Genomic DNA, 23,963 nt, shown 5'->3' with positions numbered 1-23,963 from the left:
ACCCACTATGGTGCAGAGGAAGAGTTAACACAGCAGGCCTGAGCCTGCCATCCTTACGGTGGCCTGCTTACAAGGTTAGCCCTGAGCCGGCATCTGGAAACTGGGATCCCAAGAGGGTTCTTACCATTTCCTGATAGGATGGGCTCATTGTGCCTCAAGGACTTGTGCTGACAATGTGCTTAATGCTAAACACCTGCTTTCCTCCTGGGAGTCTAGAATCTCCGCATGTGCCAGACAGAGGATGACTACGTGAGTAGCACCAGATAAACTCCAGGCACTGATCCCTAACCAGTTTTTCCTTTAGCCAACATCTCACATGTGCTGTAACAATTTTTCTCGGAGGAATGATGTGACTCCAGGGGGAGAAGAGGATCACAAAGTTGGGGGTGCTTTCCCTCAGACCTACCCCCAGGTGTCTTTCCCTTCACTGATTTTTATCTTTTCGCCGTGTGCTTGGTCCTGCTGAGTCCTTCTAATAAATCAACTGAGGGGTGGTCTTGAGGAACCCCAACACAATCATAGAATGGCAACGAGAAATCCCAAGTAATGACAGGCTAATGTATAGTAGGTAATGACTAATTGCCAATTTGACGCTAAATCTTCAAATGTAGTAAACAGCTCAAATATATCCTATTCATTAAAGTTACCAGAAAGAACAATATTTATCTTAAGTGGGTAAATTACATATATAACCCATTTTTTTCTCCTTCATCTCTACTATTAAAGATAAAATAGAGTTAAAATAAATTTATGAAAGCCATCTGCCACCTTATCAGACAAGTAAACAATCTGGAAAAATGTGTATTTTTAATATCACCAAAATTCAGCTATTTTCTCTTCATATTCAATGCCTAATTACATGTGTCTAAAAGTTCTATTTATGTTTTCATACAAAATACCATGGGAAGTTGTTCATAATGGCAAGAAATAAAGAAATTCTTATTTGAAAAAAATAGAAGCTAATGAGTAAAATGGATAAAACCATTAAAATAAGCCGATTCAGTGTCAAGGAATAATGTAAAGTAACTGGATCAAAAATTAAAGGTTAGTTAAGCAATACAGAAAGCTTATTAAACAGATAAAGACTTGGGTTTTCAAATTTGTTCAGGTGTCAGATTTCAGTGCGTACTGTAGTTTCACAAAGTAAAGGACTAACGGAGAATAACCAGAATTCAAGTGTTAGAGGGCTAAATTGGTGTCATACACAAAGGCTTATTATTTAATGATCTGTTTTTACTTCTCATCCTTCCCTTTCTGCCTTCCCTCTTATAATTTATCTTCACAAGTCAGTATCAGCAATACCATTCATGATAAGATGTGGCAAAGCACTATTTATCTTTATACTTAATACAATTTAAGAAGTGACTGAAGCAGGCTGTGTTTTAGCTTATGAACAAGTAATAAATTGTATCATTTATCTTGAATGTATCATAGATAAGCTGCTATATAATGATTGCCACTTCAGATAGCTGTGAAATTAGGTGATTAACTAGTTGGTACCTAACCTTCTAATTTCTGTATAAGTCTAATTACATGAAATAGAAGTGGGGGTTTTGATTTTTTACTTTGTTTTTCTGTTTGGAGTGTCATTGTAACTACTGTATTGTAAATGATGGAAAATAATTGCATATGTTAAAAAATATGAAACTTTATAAAGTAAAAAAAATAAAATAAAATTTCAAAAAAAAAAGAAATTAAAAAAAAAAAGAAGTGACTGAAGACAGATTTAGAAGTATCAAAGTGAGGCACTCTCCTTAAAAATACCACCCCTCCTGAAATAAGTGTTCAAATAGTAACTACAAAGGAAGAACCCGATTCACCATTAAACAACAACAACAAAACTATTATTAGTTTTTAGAAAAAAATATTTTTGTGCTGCTTTGGGTTATATAAAAGTTATTATACTGGGCAGATTCTAAATAGTAAGCAGAGCTGGCTGAAGTGAAGTTTAATAGTTTAAATTATCTCAGCTAGTAAATTCTTCTCTGGGAATTTAAAAAAAAGTTAAGATTCTGGTAAGCCTGATTCATTAAGTCACTAGAGAAAACAATTCAGCCATCTCTAAAGAAAGTTCAAGGATTAAGAAGACAGGAACAAAATATAAGTGGTATGTGGGATGAAAAAGTTTAACCCACACTGTAGTCCCACTGAGCTTCCCATCCTCTCTCTACCCCAAAATGAGGTGGGCATATACTGTTTGTTGTGTGTCTGCCAAGCAGTTTATAAAAGCCTTTGAATTAGCTATTTAGTATCATCAGACATGAATTTCATTAGTACTTGTAAAACATTATTTAATTAAATCTATACAGGAAAATCTGAATTATAGCGATGTATAGAAAATTAGTATTAGCTGAAAAATCAGACTGTTTTCCTAAACTTTTTATTTTATAGATAGCAAATTAAAATGAAGAGTCAGGTGACCTATCTAAAGTCACACAATTAGTGACAAAGGCAAAGGTGAACTCTGCTATCTTGATTCCTAGTCCACTACCCTTTCCATTAACTACTATTGTACTTCCTACACTAAAATCAAACCACAAGGTGATTGACAATGCTAACTTTACAAATGTTATTGTATATAATTTCCTTACCAAATTATTAGTTCTCTTATAAACAGTTTATTACGTAATATTTACTAATTAACTTTCACAATTTAGAAAAAAGTTTCCTACATATTCAAGGGAATAGGTACTTGGTTATTTCTGTTGACAACAGTTGTTTAGAGTTTGAAGGTGTTCGGAAATAAGTTTAAAACAGCATTCTAAAGCCCAATTAAATAGCTGTTTCAAAAGTGACAGACTAAAAAAAGTGAAAACCTGTACAAGGCACAGAGTCATTTTTTAATAAAGTAAGGTTTATGGAAGATTTGGTAACAGATACTGAGATACTCTTAAATCACTTCTAGTAAATTAATTATTCCATTTATGAAATTATACTCATCCTAAGAACATACACTAAGTAAATATATAACGAAGGGGGCTGTTTCCCTTCTTTTTTTTTTTTTAAAAAACAGTCAAATGATAAATTACCTTCTTCTGATTAAAGACAACTGTCACAGAAAAGGCTTTTTAATATTCTCACTGAACAGCATTTCTAGTTAATTTTAAATCTAAAAGAACAAAAAGTCCTCCCCTTAATTACATAAAAAGCAGAGAACTCTCACCAAGGTAAAATAGTTGAGAAACAGGTGGCCCAGAGGCCTCTGATGTCAAGCAGTCATGAAGCTGAGAACAAATCATTGGAAAGCGTCTAAGCTAAAAGGGGAGACTGACCAATAAAGAAAAAAGAAAGATGTATGGATTAGGAGTTAGTGAAGAAGACACTAGATTGCATTGTAGGAATATATGTTACTTGTACCTAAAGTGTCTTTTTAAATAGTTACAGTTTGATAAAAGCCTGCTAAACTGACCATGTACATGAGGGTTAAGTCAAAGCGCCAGCACGGACACTGCAGGGTGGTCACAGTGTCCACTGCCTCTGCTGGTCAGGGTCCAAACGCAGAAAAGTACTATGCTGCCTCCCAAACAGTGGTCTCCACATAGTGGGGGGAGCAAGACAAATGACTGCACAGCAGGAAAAAATATTAAAGCTTCTATTAATTATTTCATCCTCTACTGTGTAATATGTTCATACCATATTAGATGTATATTTTATAAAGAAATATACAAATACTGGTAGTACATGCCATATAATTTTGCCTTTTAATGATACTATTTTTTTAACTGTCATTTAATGAAAAGAAGTTTGGGGTCACTGCACCTAAGGATTAAAACTACAGATCTAAAGATTTAAAACCAAGAGCAACTGCATAGGAACTATAACTACGAGCATCTCTCCTAAGTCGAAGTAATAAAATGGTGAGATGCCATTGTCACATAAAGAATATCCACATTGTGTGTATTCGTAGATTAGGTGCCTCTTCAGAAGAATATTTTATATGTACTGGAAAGATTAAAGCTTTAAAAACCCCACAAGGTATTTACATCCTTAATTTAACTTGATGCCACTGCTAGGAAGCCTTCCCCCCTGGTACTCACACAAGCTCACAGAATGCAGAATCATAAGTTCAAAAATATTAAAATGCTGAACACACCAACCAGGGAAAGAATTCTAACACTGATGTTAAAGCTCACAGATGGACTTCCAACTCAGCAGCTTCTGCCTCCTTTGCCTCTGCCACGTATTAGCTCCAGAACCTGGGGCACTGATCTACTCTGGCTAAGTCTCAGTTTCTCTTTCAAAATCTTCTGGACGCGGCACAGTGGTTAAGGGGCCAGGCTGTGGAGTTAGACTGCTGGAAACTGAATCTGGCTCTACCACTTACGAGTTTTGTGACCCTGAGGGAGTTACCCACCTGTGCCCCTGCTTCTCTCCTATGAAATGGGGATGACAGCAGCCACTTCATAAGATTGCTGACAGTGCCTGGCTGCTAGTAAGTAATCATTAAATAGGAGCTGCTGTAATTATTGTTATTGTCTTCATCATGATAACTAATATTTACTAAGTACTTCTTTGATTACTTCGTTTAATCTCCACAGCAGTCCTATAAATTAAGATTTCCATTTAAAAGACAAAGTATATAATATTTGGCACAAGATAAGCCCTACTGAAGGAGTCATTTTTTCAATTACAAAAAGTAAATAACCAAAACTTTAATACAGCAGTGTTTTATATCAGGAAAACAAATTTAAGGACAAATTCAGAAAGCAATATGTCCTTTTAAAAGAAACACACCCTAACAATCACCAGTAGTTGTCATATACTGAGAACTCCATATTATTTGTTTCCCTGAATAATCCATCTAAACTCTGGTGAGAGGATAGGAGATGCTTTTAAAAAGAAAAAGCCATATTCTCCATGATTCTGAAGGTTCCTAGAGCAATGGTTCTTTACCTTCACAGGGCCAGGGACCCCATTTAAATGTGCTGAAAACCCTGCATCCTCTCTCCCCAGAGAAAATATAGACACAAACTTAGCACACTATTTCAGAGACAGTTTATGGAGTCCAGGACGAGACTCTGCCCTAAAGATCTAGGACTTTGTCCTTTTTATTTTAGTATTTTGCTTTTACTTTCTCGTATACGTTTTATTTCTTTTTTAAATGAATCCACAATACTTCAAGTGCTCATTATCAAATTAAGGAGGGTTATATACAGCTACTATTAGCTCTAAACATATCATTAGTCAGCGTTTATTCTTCTAGTGGCTAATTTCGTATTACCAGCATGAAATAGTACTATGAAATAAGAAGAAAAGACAAATCTTAAAGTATGCTAGACAAAATTTATCTTCCTTCTTTTAGGAAGATAATAAATCAAGAATATACAGTTTCTAAACTTAGTTGTGAATACAGAATGAAGATATAATCAATCATGGTCATCACCCTATATAGGCCCCCTTTATCCTACAAAAAAGCCAAAGAATAGTACATTTCTGAGACTCGTCTTTGCTGTTTTAAAATAACATAATAAACTACAGTATTTGATCACAGATATTAAATATTAAGTATTAATGTATGATATTTTTAAAAAGTAATCGATTAAACTATAATCTAAAATCTTCTTGATCAATAATTTGTATCAAAGAGCTTACCATTTGGGGGATCTCGTCTTTTCTCTGTTAGAAAATAAATTAAAATAACATTATTAGGCATATGTAATACAAAAATCAACATAAAATATTAATTCACCTAAACTCTATCTGCATTCCTAAGTCAATGTACAAAAACTAAGAAAGATTTCTCTGAGGAACTGACATCTGAATAAATGAAGAGAGGGAACAACGTATTTAAAGGCCCCAAGGAAGGAAGAGCATGAAGGAACATCACAAAGCATGGACTGGAATGAGCCAACAGAAGAGTAAGGAAAGAAATCAAAAGGAAACCCAGGCCAAGGTAAGGGTCATGTAGGGTCCCACAGCCAAGGTAAAGAACACAGATTATACTTTAGAGATGACAGGAAGGTCTTACAGGGTTTCTAATAGGGCAAGTAACAAACTAATCTATGTTTTTATGTTAACTTTGGCTACTATGTGGAAAAGAGACCATAAGGGGCACTGGTGGTAGTAAAGACTAGTGAGGGAGTCAGGGTAGTCTAGATGACAGATGATGGTGGCTTAGATTAGGGGGCAGCAGCAGAGGAGATGGGAAATATATCCAGATTATGTTTTTGAAGGAAGAGACAATGAGAGTCATTGATAGGACTTATAAGGGACCATGGTAAGCCAGAGGGGAACATTTTACCAAGTTGGGCAAGTCTAGGAGAGGAGTAGAAATAGGTCTAATTGGGGTCAGGGATCATGGATTAAATGTTCTACTCACACATATTATGTTTTAAAACTATTCTGATGTCCAACTGAAGTAAATTCATCTGAAGGTTGGGAAAGGGGTCAGCAATATAGATAAAACTTTGAGAGGTTTCAGCATATGGACAGTTTTCAAAGCTGCATGACTAAGTGAAAGCACAGGATTAATGAGAATACACAGAGAAGTCTGAGCACTGGAGTAGAGCAAAATAGTAACAAAGAGCTACAGCAGATTAGGAAGGAGTAAAACCAGGAGAACTACCAATACTTTACATTCATACTCTTACATACCAAGTCTGATATCATTCTAGATTTAAGAAATTTGAAAGTGGTTTTAAAGACTTTTATTTTATTTTATTTTTTATTTTAGAGAGACAGAGAGAGACAGCACGAGCAGGGGAGCATCAGAGAGAGAGGGAGACACAGAATCTGAAGCAGGCTCCAGGCTCTGAGTTAGCTGTCAGCACAGAGCCTGATGCAGGGCTCGAACCCACGAACTGTGAGATCATGACCTGAGCCGAAGCCAGAAGCCAAACGCTTAACTGACTGAGCCACCCAGGCGTCCCAAAAGTGGTCTTAAAGAATTTTAAACAAATATAATTTCCAGAGATTTTCTAATATAAAGTTGCCCAAAATTATAAGAGAAATGCCCATAAATGATATAATAAAAATAATTAGTTTATAAACAGCCATAAAGTAAAATTAATAGGATTTAACTGGAAGACAAGTTAGAAAATCCTGGCAATGGGAAATACAAACTTATTACTCCATCTGGTGGTCTGATGAAGTAACTTTTTGAAACAGTTGACATAAACAAGTCCTGTCTATGTCAATGAATGTCAGTCTCCCATTTCCCAGGTGATATACCTATGCAACAAGAGGAAATACACTGAGATAAAGTTCCGAGTGTATGTTCTAAAAGTAACTTAAAAATAAGATGGTATTCTGGCTTGAGAGCCATACATATGAAAAAAGGATGGGTTGGATGAACAAGGAATGGGAGGTACTGGCATGAGGTATTTGCTAAAACATTAGCAGGACAGTGTTTAATCAAATCAAGAGATGTTTTTTAGTATCACGGAACTAGTGAGACTACTTTTGGAGTGCTGTGTTCAATTCTGGGTCATGTGAAGAAGACCTAAAAATCTACAGTGGAATCAGAGCACGGTACTCGGGACGAGTCTATAAACCACATCACGGGAGGAGTAAAACACTGGAACTGGTAAAACTAAAGAAGTGAAGGCATAAGAACACGGTAGATGGCTTCCAATATTAAATGGCTAGTGGGAGGAAGAGAAAACAGACTAATTCTTTGCTGCTCCACAAGTCAGACTCCATGCATCTAAGTTTAATAGAGGTGAGGCTGGAGTTTGACTTAGCATGAAGGGCTACCCAAAGATGAATCAGCTGCCTCCCTAATGCTGTCATCTTTCTGCTTCTGAAATGCCTAATGCTTAAATTAACCATGCTTAAATACTTAGAAACTGCATATGAAGAAATTCCTATACCAGCTGAAAGACACCTTTAAGTGACCTTACTATTTCAAAGTCAATTAGTCTATATTTTAAGGAATATTTTTTACCTGTTTTGAGATGGAAATATCACATATTTTGGCTAAACGGAACCCCAGAGATCCTCTGGCCTAGCACAACATGTCCTTGAACTAAGTTACTAAACTAGAAATTATTCCATAGATTTAAATTCTTTCCTAGCATGGAATCAAGTGTAAATGTTCCTTGGTCCCAAAAGGAGGTAACAAAAAATAGGTCCTTCAAAATTCTATTTATTCATTACAGTTGAGATATAATAAGAAGGCAATAGTGAGGCAACAGGTTAGTTCATTTTATTTTCACTTTTACCTCACCTTCCTCTTGAAAATCCATTAAAATAATAATAGGGATGTGTAAAATGAAATGCATTTTACATTCCAGTTTTCTGGATTCAATGTCTTATTTTTTTCATGGTCTAGTCCCTCTCATTGGTAAAGCACATTCCTGAACACTGTGATCTTCGAAACTGTGGCAACATGTACCCCCAGATGTACAGAAAAACTTTTCAAGGAGCATATGGCAAGGCTAGTTTTAGGGGGATCTATTTAAGGGGATCTGTATGGGGATTTCAACTCCCATATGTTATTTTCTCCTCAAACTGATTTGCTCAAGGTGATGATTTTGGAGAGGTTCACCTTTCCTAATCACCCTTCTCCCACTTCCTAACAGAAACAGTACACTGTTATCAAATATTTCCATACCAATAAATTTAAGGCTCTACACTACCCTGCATCATTCTCTAGTTATATGTATGAAAGGCTCATGAATTACAGTGAGTTTCTTATGGTTTTGTAATAGACAACATTACACAGAGACAAAACAATGTTTTCAGATTATATTTGCAATGTGGCTCATTTGCTTCTAGGCTTGCCTAAAAAGTCTTTCTTCCCAAAGTATTAAATATTCTAAGAATCTAACAACAATGCTATAAAAATGCAAATTTTAAGAGTCAGTATATATGGGGTGTTATCAACAAAAAAGGTTATCAGAATGAGTTCTTAAGTAAATCTGAAAAAAATTAGATCTTAATAAAAATATTTCTCTTAAGGATCATCACTTTCATTTTTTTTTTTTTTTTTGGTAGAGCGCCAGAAAATAAAGAGTTTAGACTTTGTGTGCCATACAGTTTTTGCTGTCACTATCCAACTATTGCTGTGGCAAAAAAGCAGCCGCACACTATACAGACAATATGCAAACCAGTGAACATAGCTGTGTGCCACTAAATTTCAGGTGGTGGGCCAGACCTGTCCCATGCATAGTTTGCCAGCTCCTGTTTCAAAAAATTAAAAAAAGAAAAGTTTACCAGATTTCCTTTGTCGCCGGCCCAACAAGTCTGTAACTGCTTTTCGGAATTTTTTTGCTTCTTCTTCATTGGCAAAATTAAGAGCAACTTGACAAGTCTGAAATATTTTATTTTTAGGAAAGGTAAGCAGCACAAAACATGAATTTAGCTTTATTTAATGAAAAAGTTGACAACCAACAAAGTACATTTCTGAAGAAGGAAAGCAGACTTTACTAACAAAGACTCAGTTTACATTAAAGTTTTAATTTTCCTTTAAAAATCTAAGAATGCTAAAAGCACAGAAAAAGCAAAGTAAAAGACTACATTTAGAAAAGCTGCCTATCACAGTGGACACTCAAATATTAAACTGAATACTTCATCTTCAGCAACAACACAAAAGGAACAAAAAAATGGGATCCTTTAACAGAGCTCTGTAAAATAATTTGGATTTTAGAAAAAGCAAACACCAGAAAAGTTGGTCAAATGCAAGTCAGCTCTACCTTTATTAGGGTGTGTTTTTACTTTACAGCTTCAGTGCAGGTATCATTTAAATTATAACTTTAATTAAGGTAAATTATTTAAAAATGTAGAAACACACTGACATTACTGATTATGGTATTTAATGCACACTTTTATATATTTACATTTTATCAAGAAAAATATAAAAATAATAGCTAGAGAAGAAAATACTTTCTGAAAAGACAGACCTAATCCAACTATCTTTTTTTGTCATTATAGAAAATTTAGGAAGTACAAATATGAAAATTAAGAAAATTAAAATCACCTAAAATCTAGACACTCAGACAATCCCTATGAGCACATGGTATGCAAATCCTTCTAACATTTTCCCCAAGTATATGGAATAAATTTTAAAATTCTGTTCTCCTCCCTACACACATTCAGTTTATTGTAGTAGTCTTCTAGGTCATGAACTATTCTCTTACAAAATAATTTGAATGGTAATATAATATTCAATGTTTAACAGATATCATGGATTAGTGGGCAATTCAGACTTCATTTTTACAGAAAACTAAATCCCAGAAAGATTAAGCTATCTGCCCAAAGACAGAAAGATGATGAAAAACAAATTTCTTTTCTACATAGCAAGTTATATTCACAGTACTCTTTGAAATCCTTTTTTATTTTTTTTGGCCTTTTAAAATCTTAGCCATTTCCTCTTAACTATATGATCTATGAAGATGCTTTTAAAAGTAAAATAATTCTTTTTATTTTATACAGTGTTTACATGGAAAGCTCATTGATGCTTTCCACAGACAAATGTAAAAACAATTACATTAAACGGGGCTTAAAAAACGTATATACGACTTACATCTCCAGCAAAGGTATGAAAATATCCTCTAGGACTATTATATACAAAGTTATTGTATAGCTCTTGTTCCCACAATAGTTTCCCATCCTAGAAAAAATAAAAATGTTTAAATAACAGTTAACCAAAGGATAATCTCTAGGAATAAAGCAAAATAGATGACTCTTATTAAGGGAATTATTTATGTTAGTAATAGCTTTCACACACACAGAAAACCTATATATGCATAAAACATACATAACATAATTTAATCAGTGGTTTCTTAGTAAGAAAATAAATTTTGGATATTTCTTCTGTAAAAACTACATACCAGTGAGCTTAATTCAATATGCCAAGATACAATCTCACTAGCCTTGTATTCCCAAATATAGTTACCTGGTCAAATACAGAACGAGAACAATTACTGTCATCAACATTAGAAGGAACAGAATACTGCTGTACAGGCACTGCTGATCAGTGCCTAGTTCCATCAGCAATAGTCTGTGTTATCAAATATTACAGGTACATTTCATGCTCTTTTCCTCAATTCTACAGATGCTGGGAGTGTCAAATATACCTCTTCTGTACTGTTCACTAACAATCTTTGAACTCCTAACTTTAAAACAGTGGTTCCCTAATACTACTAGTAAAAGTAGTACCAATCATGTGCAGAAACTGAGGATTAAGACGCACCAAGGTTAAACAATGGTTAGGAGAGCCATGGGTGACTGGATTATCATATCTATGGCCATAGTAGAAGAAACAGAATTAACCTTACTACCAAAGGTGGCTAATTCCAAGTATTCAGCAATGGTTATCTCCAATTGGAAATAAGTGGTTAGAGAAATATAAGTATTGCCCTATTCTGAAAGCAAAGTCCTACCTAGACCGTGATTTAAAAATATTTAGAATTTGGTGTACACACATTACCACCATAACACAATTCTTTTTTCACAATGGAGTTATATGCACACTTTATTTCTAAATAGTGCTTCACATTGGTGATGAGAAATATGTCAAAACTCATGGGTTTCTTTCAAACTACTGGGGCACCTGGGTGGCTCAGCTGGTTAAGCCTCGGGCTTCGGCTCAGGTCAGATCTCATGTTCGTGGGTTCAGGCCCCGCATCAGGCTCTGTGCTGACAGCTAGCTCAGAGCCTGGAGCCTGCTTCTGGTTCTGTGTCTCCTTCTCTCTCTGCCCCTCCCCCTCTCATGCTCTGTCTCTCTCTGTATCAAAAATAAATAAAAACATTAAAAAAAAATTTCAAACAACTGCACGTTGCCCCATCTCCTAGAATCACCGCCATAGTTAAGCCCCTGATAACAGAAGTATGCATCTCTCAGCTGCCTTGGTGTATGCAGAGGTGGATGCTAAGAAGCACTAAGTTACAAAGTATAGTAACTTAAATCTTATTTAATCTCAGGGAAGCACGTTGCCCACGGTTCTTGCATCTTACAAATAAATAAGCCACGGTCCAGAGAAATAAAACAGTCTGACCTATAATCTATCCTTAAGTATCATCCAGGAGCGTTCAAAGTCAGTGTTTTTGTTTTTTGGGGTTTTTTTAGGTATAATTATTGCCACATATAAATATCAAAAAAGCCTATTTATAGAAAACGTTTTAGAAGATAAATGGGAGACTTCACCTCTGCAAAATGGTAACTACGTCTACGGTATCTACAAGAAATGAATACCTGAGAATGGCATCCCATCTAGGACAGTGTGACTTTGTGTTAGAATGTGAGAGATACAAAGCTGTGAAAATCTAAACATACCTATGTTGAGAAACAACATAAGGAAAAATGGGTAGCAAATACATTATTACAGATATGTAATGCTTTAAACCTAGGCTCAAGTAACTAACAGTACATACTGAACTAAAATACACTTTTATAGTGCCTTGAAAGAACTTTATACCACGCTGTACAGAACAAGATGGAATAGAAGAGTATTATTAGAAAAAGACAGAATGTAGGGAAAGCCCAAGATGTCAAAGTATTAAATAATACACACAGGATAAACAAAAAAATATATATATATCAACATACATATGTAAGAATTATAACTGTAATAAAAAAAACCTAAGTACCTACAATTTAAAGTGGAAGCAAAACAAAACTCACCTTAATATCAAATATTCTTAAAAAATAAGATCTCTGTGGATTGTCCTTAACAAGACAAGCAACACCGCTGCACTTCTTTGACCACATACAGTTTCGATCTGCTGCATATAACTGTACCACTGCTGAAGACATAGTCTGGAAAATGTAAAATTTATAGCCATTAGGTTCAAAACAACACTCAGATTACCTCAGCCCCGGCTGACATGCTGACTGCGACCTCATGACAGACATCAAACCAGAACCACCCAGCTATGTTGCTTCTGAATTCCTGACCCATAGAAACAAGGGGGTAACATTTACTGTTACTTTCTGAAGTACTTACTTATGCAATAATAACACAAAGCTACGCTAAAATAATTATGGAAAAGAAACATTTATTGCCACATAGAATCATGGTAAGCACTTTTAAATACAACTCCATTTAAATTTATTACTATTATAATTTCATCTTATGCTTCAGAAACCCAAGGTTAAAGGGATAATTTACCCCAAATCACACAGCTAACTGGCAGAGCTGAAACTCCAATCCAGGCTATTTGTGACTTCAGATCCTGTACTTTTACTCCTTATAAAATACAGTAATCCCCAATCCTTCTTTATCCATGGGGAATGCATTCCAAGACCCCCCCCCCCCACCATGGATGCCTGAAACTGCAGATAGTACCAAATCCCATATATACTATGTTTTCCCCCTATACATATCCACGATAAAGTTTAATTTATAAATTAGGCCCAGTGTGAGATTAACAACAACTAATAATACAACAGAACAATCATAACTACATACTGTAATAAAAGTTACATAAATGTGGTCTCTTACTCAAAATATCTTATTGTGCTATGCTCATCCTTCTTGTGATATCGTGAGATGATAAAGTGCCTATGTGAGGAGATGAAGTGGGGTAAACGGCATAGGCATTATGATGTACAATATGTCAGAAGGTCAAACTTCCACACTGCAATTGACCTTGGGTAACTCAAACTGTGGAAGGCAAACCCATGGACAAAGGAGGACTACCGTTTTCCAATGAAGTGAACATTTAAGTAATGAAGTATTAGTGTTAGTAAAGGCTGATGCCTGTATAGCAGTTAACTACTTTAGTACGGCACTAAATCAAATTTGAAAGCAAGATTTGTGGTTACTAATTATAATGCTGGATACTTTGATCATACCATCGGGAAGATAGATTCTAATATCACCTTTTTTTAAAGATGCTAAAGCTACTAAGTGACTTGCACATGGCCACACAGCTTGCGAGCTATACTGAAAACATGAATTATTTGGGTGATCGTTATACCAAATTTTCCAAGGATATATCTAACTATTACGCTTTCAGATGTGTGAAGAAGCTAATTGTTACATGCAAGAAACTTCTACTATGTTGCCACCTCACTCACGACAGTAACAAAATAATGAAAACTTTAGTTTAATTCTAAATTAAGTTTCTTTCAGGGGCATGTGGGTGGCTCAGTCAGTTAAGCATCTGACTTTGGCTCAGGCCATGATCTCACAGTTTGTGAGTTTGAACCCTGCATTTGGGCTCTGTGCTGTCAGCACACAGCCTTCCTGAGATCTTCTGTCTCCCTCTCTTTCTGCCTCTTCCCTGCTTGGTTCTGTCTCTTTTTATATTGTAATCTAGGATGCAACTATTCCATCTTAGTTTCTGTAAGAGTGATACACCACACTTACAAATCCTCTGAAAATAATAAAGTTTTTTGGTCTAAATCTATTGATTTCAGAGGTGTCTGGTGGCTCAGTCAGTTAAGCAAACAACTCTTGACTTTGGCTCAGGTCATGATCTCATGGCTCCTGAGATTGAGCCCCACCTTTGGGCTCTGTGCTGACAGAGCAGAGCCTGCTTGGGATTTTCTCTCTCTCTCTCTCTGCCCCTCACTTGCATGAGTGTGTGCACGCTCTCTCCCTCTCTCAAAATAAAAAAAAAAACATTTAAATCTAGTGATTGCTCCCCTAAATGGGAAATCAAGGAAATAATTTTAAATACCTCAAAAAATTTGTTATTTGCATACAAATACAAAACAAAATGTTTATATGAACATATACATATTAGTTACAGTTTTTTTTAATAAAAGGAATTTAAATAACCAGAAGTAAGAGATGCTTTAAGTAATTACATTAGTTCAATGAATACCGGGCACTGTGAAAGAAAATAGACTGCATTAAGATTTAGAGATAAAGTTGTTTTGGGTTACTTAACTATGGCTAGGGAATATATATATAATTAGTGTACTTCTGGGGAATCAAAATTGTATAAAGACTTTCCTAAATAACAGTGCTCCATGCTATGTTTTTAACTTTGTAGACCACAAACTCATCTTTGAATTTCAGTCATTGATAGGATACAAAGCAGCAGGAAAACTTCCACAAGAGCCTTTAAAAAATTATAAAAATAGCTTAGAAACATATAAAAATATATATACTAAAATGCTGAGCTTAAAAAAGGACACTATACCTTTGGCTTGCTAAAAACATACTTTTTTGTTCTTCTGCAAGTGTAACACATATCATTATTTGCTTGAGCTCCCTGTCCCCAAACTCCTAACACTGCAAACTCCACCAAAACCAAATGGATTCTGCATATATGATCCAAAGGTATTAAAGACCAGACTGAAGGATTAAAAAATCAGATGAATAAATTTGTTTTCTAAGGCAAATTCATATAAATGACTTTTAAGTATGATGCTGTCAAAATGCATTCATTTCTAAAAAGAAAAGCACTTAGGAAACTAGATACCAAGAACAAAATAAAAAAATCCTTTCACTTTTCTTTGTAACCAAAAAACAAGAAGTAACAGCTTACAAAAGTTAAAACATATTATCAAATAGAGTCTAAAATCCCATTATGGAAACCCCCTTGCCAAATGACCGAATATTAACATGTAAAACACTGAATGTATATGTGAGCCCAAATAAAACAAAACACTAACAAAAAACTAAAAATTCACATTTAAACATTTATATAAATTTAAAACAAATTCTTAAAACATCTGATTAAGAAATCAAGACCTATGAAACAGTTTAATAACATTCCATGTAAACATGGTTATTAGCACAATCAACCTTACTCTTAAACAAATAGGATTTTAATAATGAAGAATCCACCTGTAATCAGAAGCTATTTCCAATAACTGGATTTTCAAAATTCTACTACAATAATGTCAGTCTAAGTATATGCCTCTTTCATGAAAGCCCTTTTTATCTTAAATTAGCAAAGTCTGAAAATTATATAAAGCTCTTTCTGATTAGTTCGGGAAAATTATAGTAAATGCAAGAATAGCTTACACATATAAAATTTAATATAGAAATGACAGAAATATTAAGACAGGACTATCTCTTAAGCCCTAGATTGACAGTGACTTAATTAAGTTTTTGAAAACATTCCTGCTATTCCTGTAAGGAAATTACAGCTAATCAACCCTGTTACATCTGGTGTCTCATAACTGAGAATGTATTATTGAAAAACAACCTAAGGACAAGTGCTTAGGAAAGGAAATCTGTTTCTTATTAGCCCTATAATGTTAGGGTTAAAATTTGTTAATTAAAGGGAAACAAATAACGTAGCAACTTTTGGAGAAATGGAACCTGTCCTATCTTATACATTTCTGATATTTTAGTACTAAGTTACTCAGTCACACATTCATCCTCAGAACTTCCATTGTCAAGGGCAGACTGAAGATGAAAAATGAATTCTGGGATGTGACTCTTTCCTACTGTCCTTCAATCGTGCACTTCTACCTCTTAGCCTGACTGCACCAGTCAAGAACTATTTCCCCAATTCCCTATGTTAAATGACTTTTTTTCTTCACATTTCTAGAGTACCTTCTTTCTGAATACCTTGTGTAAATCTTATTGTATCACAGATCTTATTCTAAAATACAATAATTTTCTGTATTGACTACTCAATACAGTACCTCCCATAAGCACCTACACAGTTTTACAAAACTATATATACTTTCACTTCACCTACACTTTGCTCCAAGTAAGCAAACATTTATTAAATTAAAAATTGTTTTTGTTTTGATACTAAGGCTATGATAATGTCCTTGATTTTAGGATACACATCTTGAAGCATTATAAAGGGGTATGATACTGGCCATTACTCTCAACTGTTTCTGAAAATAACTATGTATGTGTGTACATACATAAGACAGAAGAAACCCTAATAAAATGTCATAAATGCTTACAAATCTGGATGAATGATATGCAGGAATCTTTGTACTGTATTTGCAACTTTTCTGTAAGTATGAAATTATTTTGAAATTAAAAACTTCTGAGGCCCAACTGACTCATAAAAGTGTAAGACTCTCCACCTCCTTCCACGGCCGTGAGTCTTGGGAAGGTGGTTCTCTTCTCAGAGCCACTGCTTCCTGTACGTATACTGGCCACTACAACACTGACCCAAAACTGAGAAAACTACTACTTCTTCCAATTCCTTCTACACTTATACCAACCTTGTTAAAGGGAGCTTCATCCTAAGTAAGAAAGACTTAAGTCACAAATACCCACCACTTCTATAGTTTACACTGTTTTCACATTATCAGAATAATCATGTTACATAACAGGTCAGAGTAAGAATTTCAGATCAGGAAAATAGATGTTTCTTTTATTATAGAATCAGCTAATGACAGGGAAAAGATTGGAAGATATACTAGGTCTTACAGATCCTTGCCTGACCAACTGCCTCCCAAGTATAAGACTTAATAGTGAACAACTATCTGCAACTATTATTATTTTAATAATCCAATAAATATACAATGCTGTTGAAGGAAATCACTTTTAAAGATACAATTTCAATTAACATCCCAAACTGAGTGTGTGCGTGGGGGGGAGTCACATGATTGAATAAGTCTTTTCTGTGGACACAATGGTCTAGATTAATAGCCAAAACACTCCAGCTTTTGCATGTGTATGTACCCAAATTCCTAAAATCTAATCCAGGAAAATCCATCCTAAGTTTTTTTATTATATAAAACTGTTTTAAATATGTTTCTAAGTACTCTGATGAGACAGTCACATGAAATGTCCTGTTCGTATCATAAATATGAAATTTTAATATGAAACATAAAAGGAATTATAAAAGTTAAAAAATAAAAAATTTGGTTATACTTCAATTAAGAAATTAAAAATCATTTAAACAGGAATTTGGCTGAACTCTTATAATTACTTAATTGTGCAGTGATCTCAAGGAGCAATTTTCTAAATAATTGAAGTATAACAATGCTTTGGTTACATGGCCACCTAAAACACCCAACACAGAAACCAGCAATTTAAAAAATAGAAACACAACTCCAGATAGGTAAGTACCAGTAAAAATTATCCGGGAAAAGAAACACAAGTAATTTACTCTGGAACGGGTAGATTTTATCACATGGTAATGTCCACAATGAGAAATAACAAGGAAAAGAGAAAAAGGTAGAGATTTTTAAAAAATGCATCAAAGACAGAAGACTCCACAAGAAACTGTAATTTTTTAAAAAGCAAAGTTGGGAGGAATAGAAGAGGAAGCAGACAAAAGCAGTAAGTATCAGAATCTCAAACGTTAAAAAAAAAAGTCCTAAGAAAACAGCTGCTGTCTTTATGGATCACGCAGAAATGGTGTTTTAGGCCTCAGTAGCTCCTTAAGAAAACGACCATGCTAGGCATATTCATTTACCAAATGTTTACTGAGCACCTACTACATACGTGGATCTGTGATAAATGGGGGTGGGTGGGAATGAAAGTGAGGTTGAGCACAAAAATTTATTACAGACATGATCCTCATGAAATGAGTTCTAATGGGCACAGAGACATTAATACTTAATACAAATGCTAGAAAGGAAAAATGCACTATGCAGGAAAAATGCAAAACCTACCCAGCATGCAAAGGCTGCCCAAAAGTGACAATTTACCTGAAGGATAAAAGTGAATGAGTCAGGTGAGCAAAATGGGTGGAGGGGAGAGGAGAGGAAATAGCATTCTATGCAGATAGATCAACAAAGACCCTACCAGGAAAAAGTGCTACAGAGTTTTAGGGGCTAAGAAAGAGAGGGGCATGGAATGAAGTCACAGATTTCATATTAAAGTAATATCAAACATGGCTCAACTCTGTGGTTTAGAGAAATAAACAGCCATGTACAGTTTGGAAACCTTGTCTAGAGATGTAGTAGAGTGGTTTATCATTCCTGTAATGGTTTTTGATGCCTCTTAGTATCTCAGTTCCAGTATATCCTTCCCCCCTCCTCATCCCCCAGGACCCTGTGTTTGTCCATATGACTTGCTTTGAACAATAGGGCTTCAACAAATATCAGGAGAAGCTTGAAAAATACGTGTACACTGTGGCTCGCCCTCCTGGAATTGCTGCCCTAAAAATCTTGAGTGAAAGACCATATGCAGAGCCAGCCCCCATCATATTACTTGTCTTTGCCAAGCCTAGTTCCCATTACACTGCCCGCTGAATGCCACTGCATGAGTGAGCGTAGGTGATGAACTAAACATCCCACCAATCCACAGAATCATAAAATATAAATCACTACTGCTTTAAGTCACAAAGTTTTCAGGTGGTACGTTTGCAGCAATACGTAGGAGACTAGTTTAAATAATACTACTAACATATTATAGATAGTTCTAGCTTCTTCTTCCATTTGACTTACATTGGACATGTGCTTAAAATTACCAGTAAAGTTTTCAGAATTTTTATCTATAAATCATAAAAGTTTCAGAGCTCACTCTATCAATGCACTTTCTCTTTTGGAATCATTTTTAAAATGCATTTTACATCCAAAAGCCTTACTAAAAGATAAGAGACTAGACTCACTCACTAAACCATTCATAACCACACATTAATCTCACATGGTGTCTGTGATTTAAATTCATACATCAAAAAACTGTAAATTTTGTGGCAAAGATCTTTAGCATTACCTGCAACCAAAATTATAGATGCTAAAACCACAAATGGCAAAGCTTACCATACTCTTAATTTTCTACTTGAAGAATAATCATATATAAAGGTGAGAGGAATACTGATCTCAATACTGACTGGGTTGTTTGCAAACAGGCGAGGACACTGAGAAGGGCAGCAAACGGGCAGCTGGCTCTCTCCTGCCTTTCCCTTCGCTGTAGCTTAAGTAGACCTGCTTAAAGGAGTTTTTCTTCTTTCTTTTCTCTTCTGTCTCCTCTTCCCTTTGTCTACCTTTCTCATACAAGGTCAGTAAAACCTATGGTAAAACCTGAAGTGTGGTAAAATCTGAAGTGTGGGCTTCAATTTTTAGGGAATGAAGGTACAGATGGGAAGGAAGGTCCCTAGGATTACCACCTCAGCTGACCAAGGTTTAATATTGACCAGGTGTGCCCCAAGCCCCGGTAACAATGTGTGTGTGTGTGTGTGTGTGTGTGTATAAAATATATTATAAAATATATGAAGTATATTATGCTTTGATATAAAATGTTATATTTTAAAACATAAGCATGTTATATATTTTTATTATAAAATATATTTATTTGTTATAACACATATTATTTTTTATTCTGCTACCACTTTCCTGTGCAAAGTAACAGTCTGGGAAGAGAAGGTGGAAGGTTGTTACTTTGGTCACTGATAGGATTTCAGTGTTCCTGAACCCAATATCACTTCACCATAAATGTAGCTGGAGTGTAATCCAATTCCTTCATTTTACAGAAGAGGTCAATTTATTTCTCAAAGATCATATTGGTCAGCTCTGGATGAATTTCACAATCAGATGCTCATTTTATATTCACTCATTGATTTATCCCCATTCCTAATTTATTATATTTTTTTACCTATCCCATCTAAATGATTTTCAAAGAACTACATATCCTTAATATAATTTTATCCCTCTACTGATCTCATTTGGTTTATCTTACTTTGGGTGAAGGTGGGGGAAGTTAGCGGTGGTAAAAAGAAAAAAAAATAGAGGACTGCTAGTGCATGAGGCAAAAGGATCTTTATGGAAAAAAAACCTTCAAACGGATGTTAAGGTATCCAACCTGGGGACCCAGGCAGATTTACCATGAAGTCAATTCAGTTACGTTTCAGAATCCTTTACTTGGAAGTGTCCCTTACAAAATTTGGTTTGTTCTCCTTTGGGGAGCACATGAAGGAGCAACAACCCCAGCCTCATGCTTAAGGGCTCCTCTGTAGCTATTATTGGAGGTCATCTTGGTACTTCCATCAAAGATGCACTATTTTGACATCTGTCCAGTCTTAGCAAATAATCTGTCTCTCTTGGACTAGAAAATACATCCAGATGCAATCTTTAACCCCAAGGAAAAGGTCTGAATGAGTGCTATCTAGCTCCCTGCTGGGGGTAGCATACTGAGACCAAACTTCCTACACTGGGGAAGGGGGACCGACTGAGCCACCTGAGGTCAAGAGTTGGAGTTTTCCCCATGCAAAAAGCAGCCTCTAAACAACGTCAAGGAAATTAAAGATTTACCAGTAACTAGTTTAAGGAAATTTCTTTGAGCTCCACAACTATCAATATTTTGATCAAACATTCTAGAGCAGGAGTCTTTTTCTATAAAATACCAGATAGTTAATATTTTAGGTTTGTAGGCTATTTGGTCTCTTTTATCTTTGCTGCTATAGCATGTGCAAAAGCAGCCATAGATAATTTGGAGATGCCTATGTTCCAATAAAACTTCACTTACAAATACAAGCAGGCTATAGTTTGCCAAGCCATGTGCAAGAGGAAAGGGTCTTTCTATAGAAAATATAAAATCACTGTTATGTAAAGAGGTGCTCAATGAATATATAACCAAAATAAGGAAAAAGTATCAAGAAGGGGTATCAGTCAATAGTAAGAGAAATAAGTTACAAGTAATAAGCTATTTTTCTGGATTTTGTGATGTTAATGGTATTTTTTGTTGTGATCTTTTCTCATACTAAACTCGCCATTTTTATATTTAATTTTTAATTTGTTTTTTAAAGAGAACCCTTCCAAATTATGTGAGTGCCTTATTTGCAGTAACAAAATACTGAATCAATTGCAGCAACAGGATTTTGTATCTAAAAAAAAAACAAAAAAAAGAGCTACCTCAAAATATTCCTTTTGCCAAACCAAACAATGTACTACCTTTTTAACGTGCAGTGACCTTATCTACATAAGAAAACTGTGGCTGAGCAACTTCAAAAAACCACTCCATAAACAAGGCTTGAAAGGTCACTGGGAATGTGTGTGTGTGTGTGTGTGTGTGTGTGTTTGTGTGCATGTGGATGGGTTGCAAGAGTCTTTTACAGTTAACTTTCACCCAAAGTAAGAATTCTTCACGTAATATTCTTAACAGGCGATTAAATAACATTTGCTTGAATGCTTGTTCTAATGGAGAATTCACAACTTGAAGGGAAAAACTCTTATTCTTGAGCAACTCAGAAAATAAATATTCAACCTAAACCTGTTTTCCTGGCAATTCCCATTCACAGGTATTTAATCTTTAATCATTCATTTATATATCTGTTGAACATTTGCTATGTGATAGGTACAGCACTAGTTACTGGGGCTACAATGCTACAGAACTGGAGATGTAAACTATTCTCCACTAATTACAGCATATCATATATGTCTAGTGGTAATAACATTTTTTCATAAAGGTGCCCTCAACAACCCTACTTCTCAAGTCATCTTTTTCAGCAAGAATTTATTTTGGTCATTCCTCAACTGACCTGATTCATGGATACCTGATCAGTCTGGCTGCCTTTATCAGTCTAGTGAGATGAAACAGGTAGTATTTACCTGTGGTCTGACCAGTGCAGAATATTAGCACAATGATGCAGGAGGCAGTTTGTTCCCGATCACAAAAAGAAATGCATGTGCTGCCTCATTCTCATCTATCACATTATGTACTGAAGACACATGGGACCATCTTTCACTAAAGCATTATCCTCTTTCATCTCCTATTTTCCAGTTCAATTCTTTGCTCCCAAAGGCAAAACACCCTCTCTCACCCTCCTTTTACCTAATTCTGCTCACCTTTCAAACCTCAGTTCAGATGTCATATATCATCCGTTCCATGACTCCTTAAAAAAAAGAGTTATAACTTAATCTACTGTAAATATCCTGTTTATGAAAATGAGCAACATGAGCTTGCTTATCAAGGCACTTTAGTCAGTTTCAGTTATTTTCACTAGGCCTTACCAAGAAGATTGTCTCTGAAAGTCAGTGGACTGGTTAGGTAATTAGATCCTTTCAACCTAGTTTAAATATTTTTTCGTGGACAGAAAATGCTAAAGAAATAAAATGAAATCTAGAATTAAGAAGTCTATGGGAGGGGTGCCTAAATGGCTCACTTGGTTAAGCAACTGACTTCGGCTCCAGTCATGATCTCGCAGTTCGTGAGTTTGAGCCCCACACTGGGCTCTGTGCTGACAGCTCAGAGCCTGGAGCCTCTTGAGATTTCTGTGTCTGTCTGTCTATCCCCCGCCCCCTGTGTCTCTCTGCCCCACCCCCCTTGCACTCTGTCTCTATCTCTCTCAAAAATAAACAGTAAAAAAAAATTTTTTAAGTGTATAGGAAGCAAATATTGCTGAGAAGTTCAAAGTTCATTAAAACACACACACACACACACACACACACCAGAGAACACAGGGGCACCTGGGTGGCTCAGTCAGTTAAGTGTCTGACTTTGGTTCAGGTCATGATCTCACAGCTCATGAGTTCAAACCCTGAGTCAGGCTCTGTGCTGACAGCCTGGAGCTTGCTTCAGATCCTGTGTGTTTCTCTCTGCCCCTCCCCTGCTTGTGCACACGTGTGCTCGCTCACTCTCTCTCACCCAAAAACAAACAAACAAACAAACAAAAACCACAGGGATCACAGTCAATAATAACATTGGATGGCAACCACACTTTTGGTAGTGAGGATATGTTGTACACCTGGAAATTAACGCAACCCTGTATGTCAACTATACTTCAACATAAATGAATAAATACTTGGAACAGGAAAAGATATGATCTCTGATGTAGCTAGTACAGGAGTATGCACTGGTACTGATGCATTGGTACTGATAAAAATTCTCTGAAAGAAAGCCCAGGTGAGTGTTTTCTGGATGGCAGATCTGCCATAAATCCACTGCAGTAGAGCCCATGTACTCAAAACTGTAGGCAAAATATCTAAAAAATACTGAGATAAAAGGATCTAATAAATAGTAGGGATGAGAAATATTACATAATCAAAGATAATGTAACATACAGTATGAAAGTTAAGTCTTAAAAACAGTCAAAATGGATAAATTCTAAGATGCAGCATAATAGGTAATTTGCATCCTATAATAATGATGTATTTCCTTTGGAGCAAGAAAATACACCATAGTAAAATATATGGTAACTTAAATGTTCACATAGGTGACCTAGTTTATCATAAAGGAGTTAAAATAAGTTCAGTAATGTGT

The 23,963-nt window shown here is 35.4% G+C and overlaps 1 protein-coding gene across 1 annotated transcript in view; it reads right to left on the bottom strand.

The window, feature by feature from the left end:
• The window catches only part of WASL (WASP like actin nucleation promoting factor), a 61,795-nt gene that overhangs the window by 18,817 nt on the left and 19,015 nt on the right, over positions 1-23,963 (bottom strand). The window contains exons 2-5 of the mRNA XM_029924061.1: positions 12,566-12,700; positions 10,466-10,552; positions 9,157-9,253; positions 5,593-5,616 (exon numbers count right to left, since the gene is read on the bottom strand). Of these exons, the coding sequence (XP_029779921.1) occupies positions 5,593-5,616; positions 9,157-9,253; positions 10,466-10,552; positions 12,566-12,700 (343 nt within the window). The remainder of the gene's footprint in view (positions 1-5,592; positions 5,617-9,156; positions 9,254-10,465; positions 10,553-12,565; positions 12,701-23,963) is intronic.

This window comes from Suricata suricatta, chromosome 2, assembly GCF_006229205.1.
Source record: "Suricata suricatta isolate VVHF042 chromosome 2, meerkat_22Aug2017_6uvM2_HiC, whole genome shotgun sequence".
NCBI lineage: Eukaryota > Metazoa > Chordata > Mammalia > Carnivora > Herpestidae > Suricata > Suricata suricatta.
The sequence above is the reverse complement of the archived record's forward strand: the minus strand, read 5'-3'. Positions and strand labels throughout refer to the sequence as shown.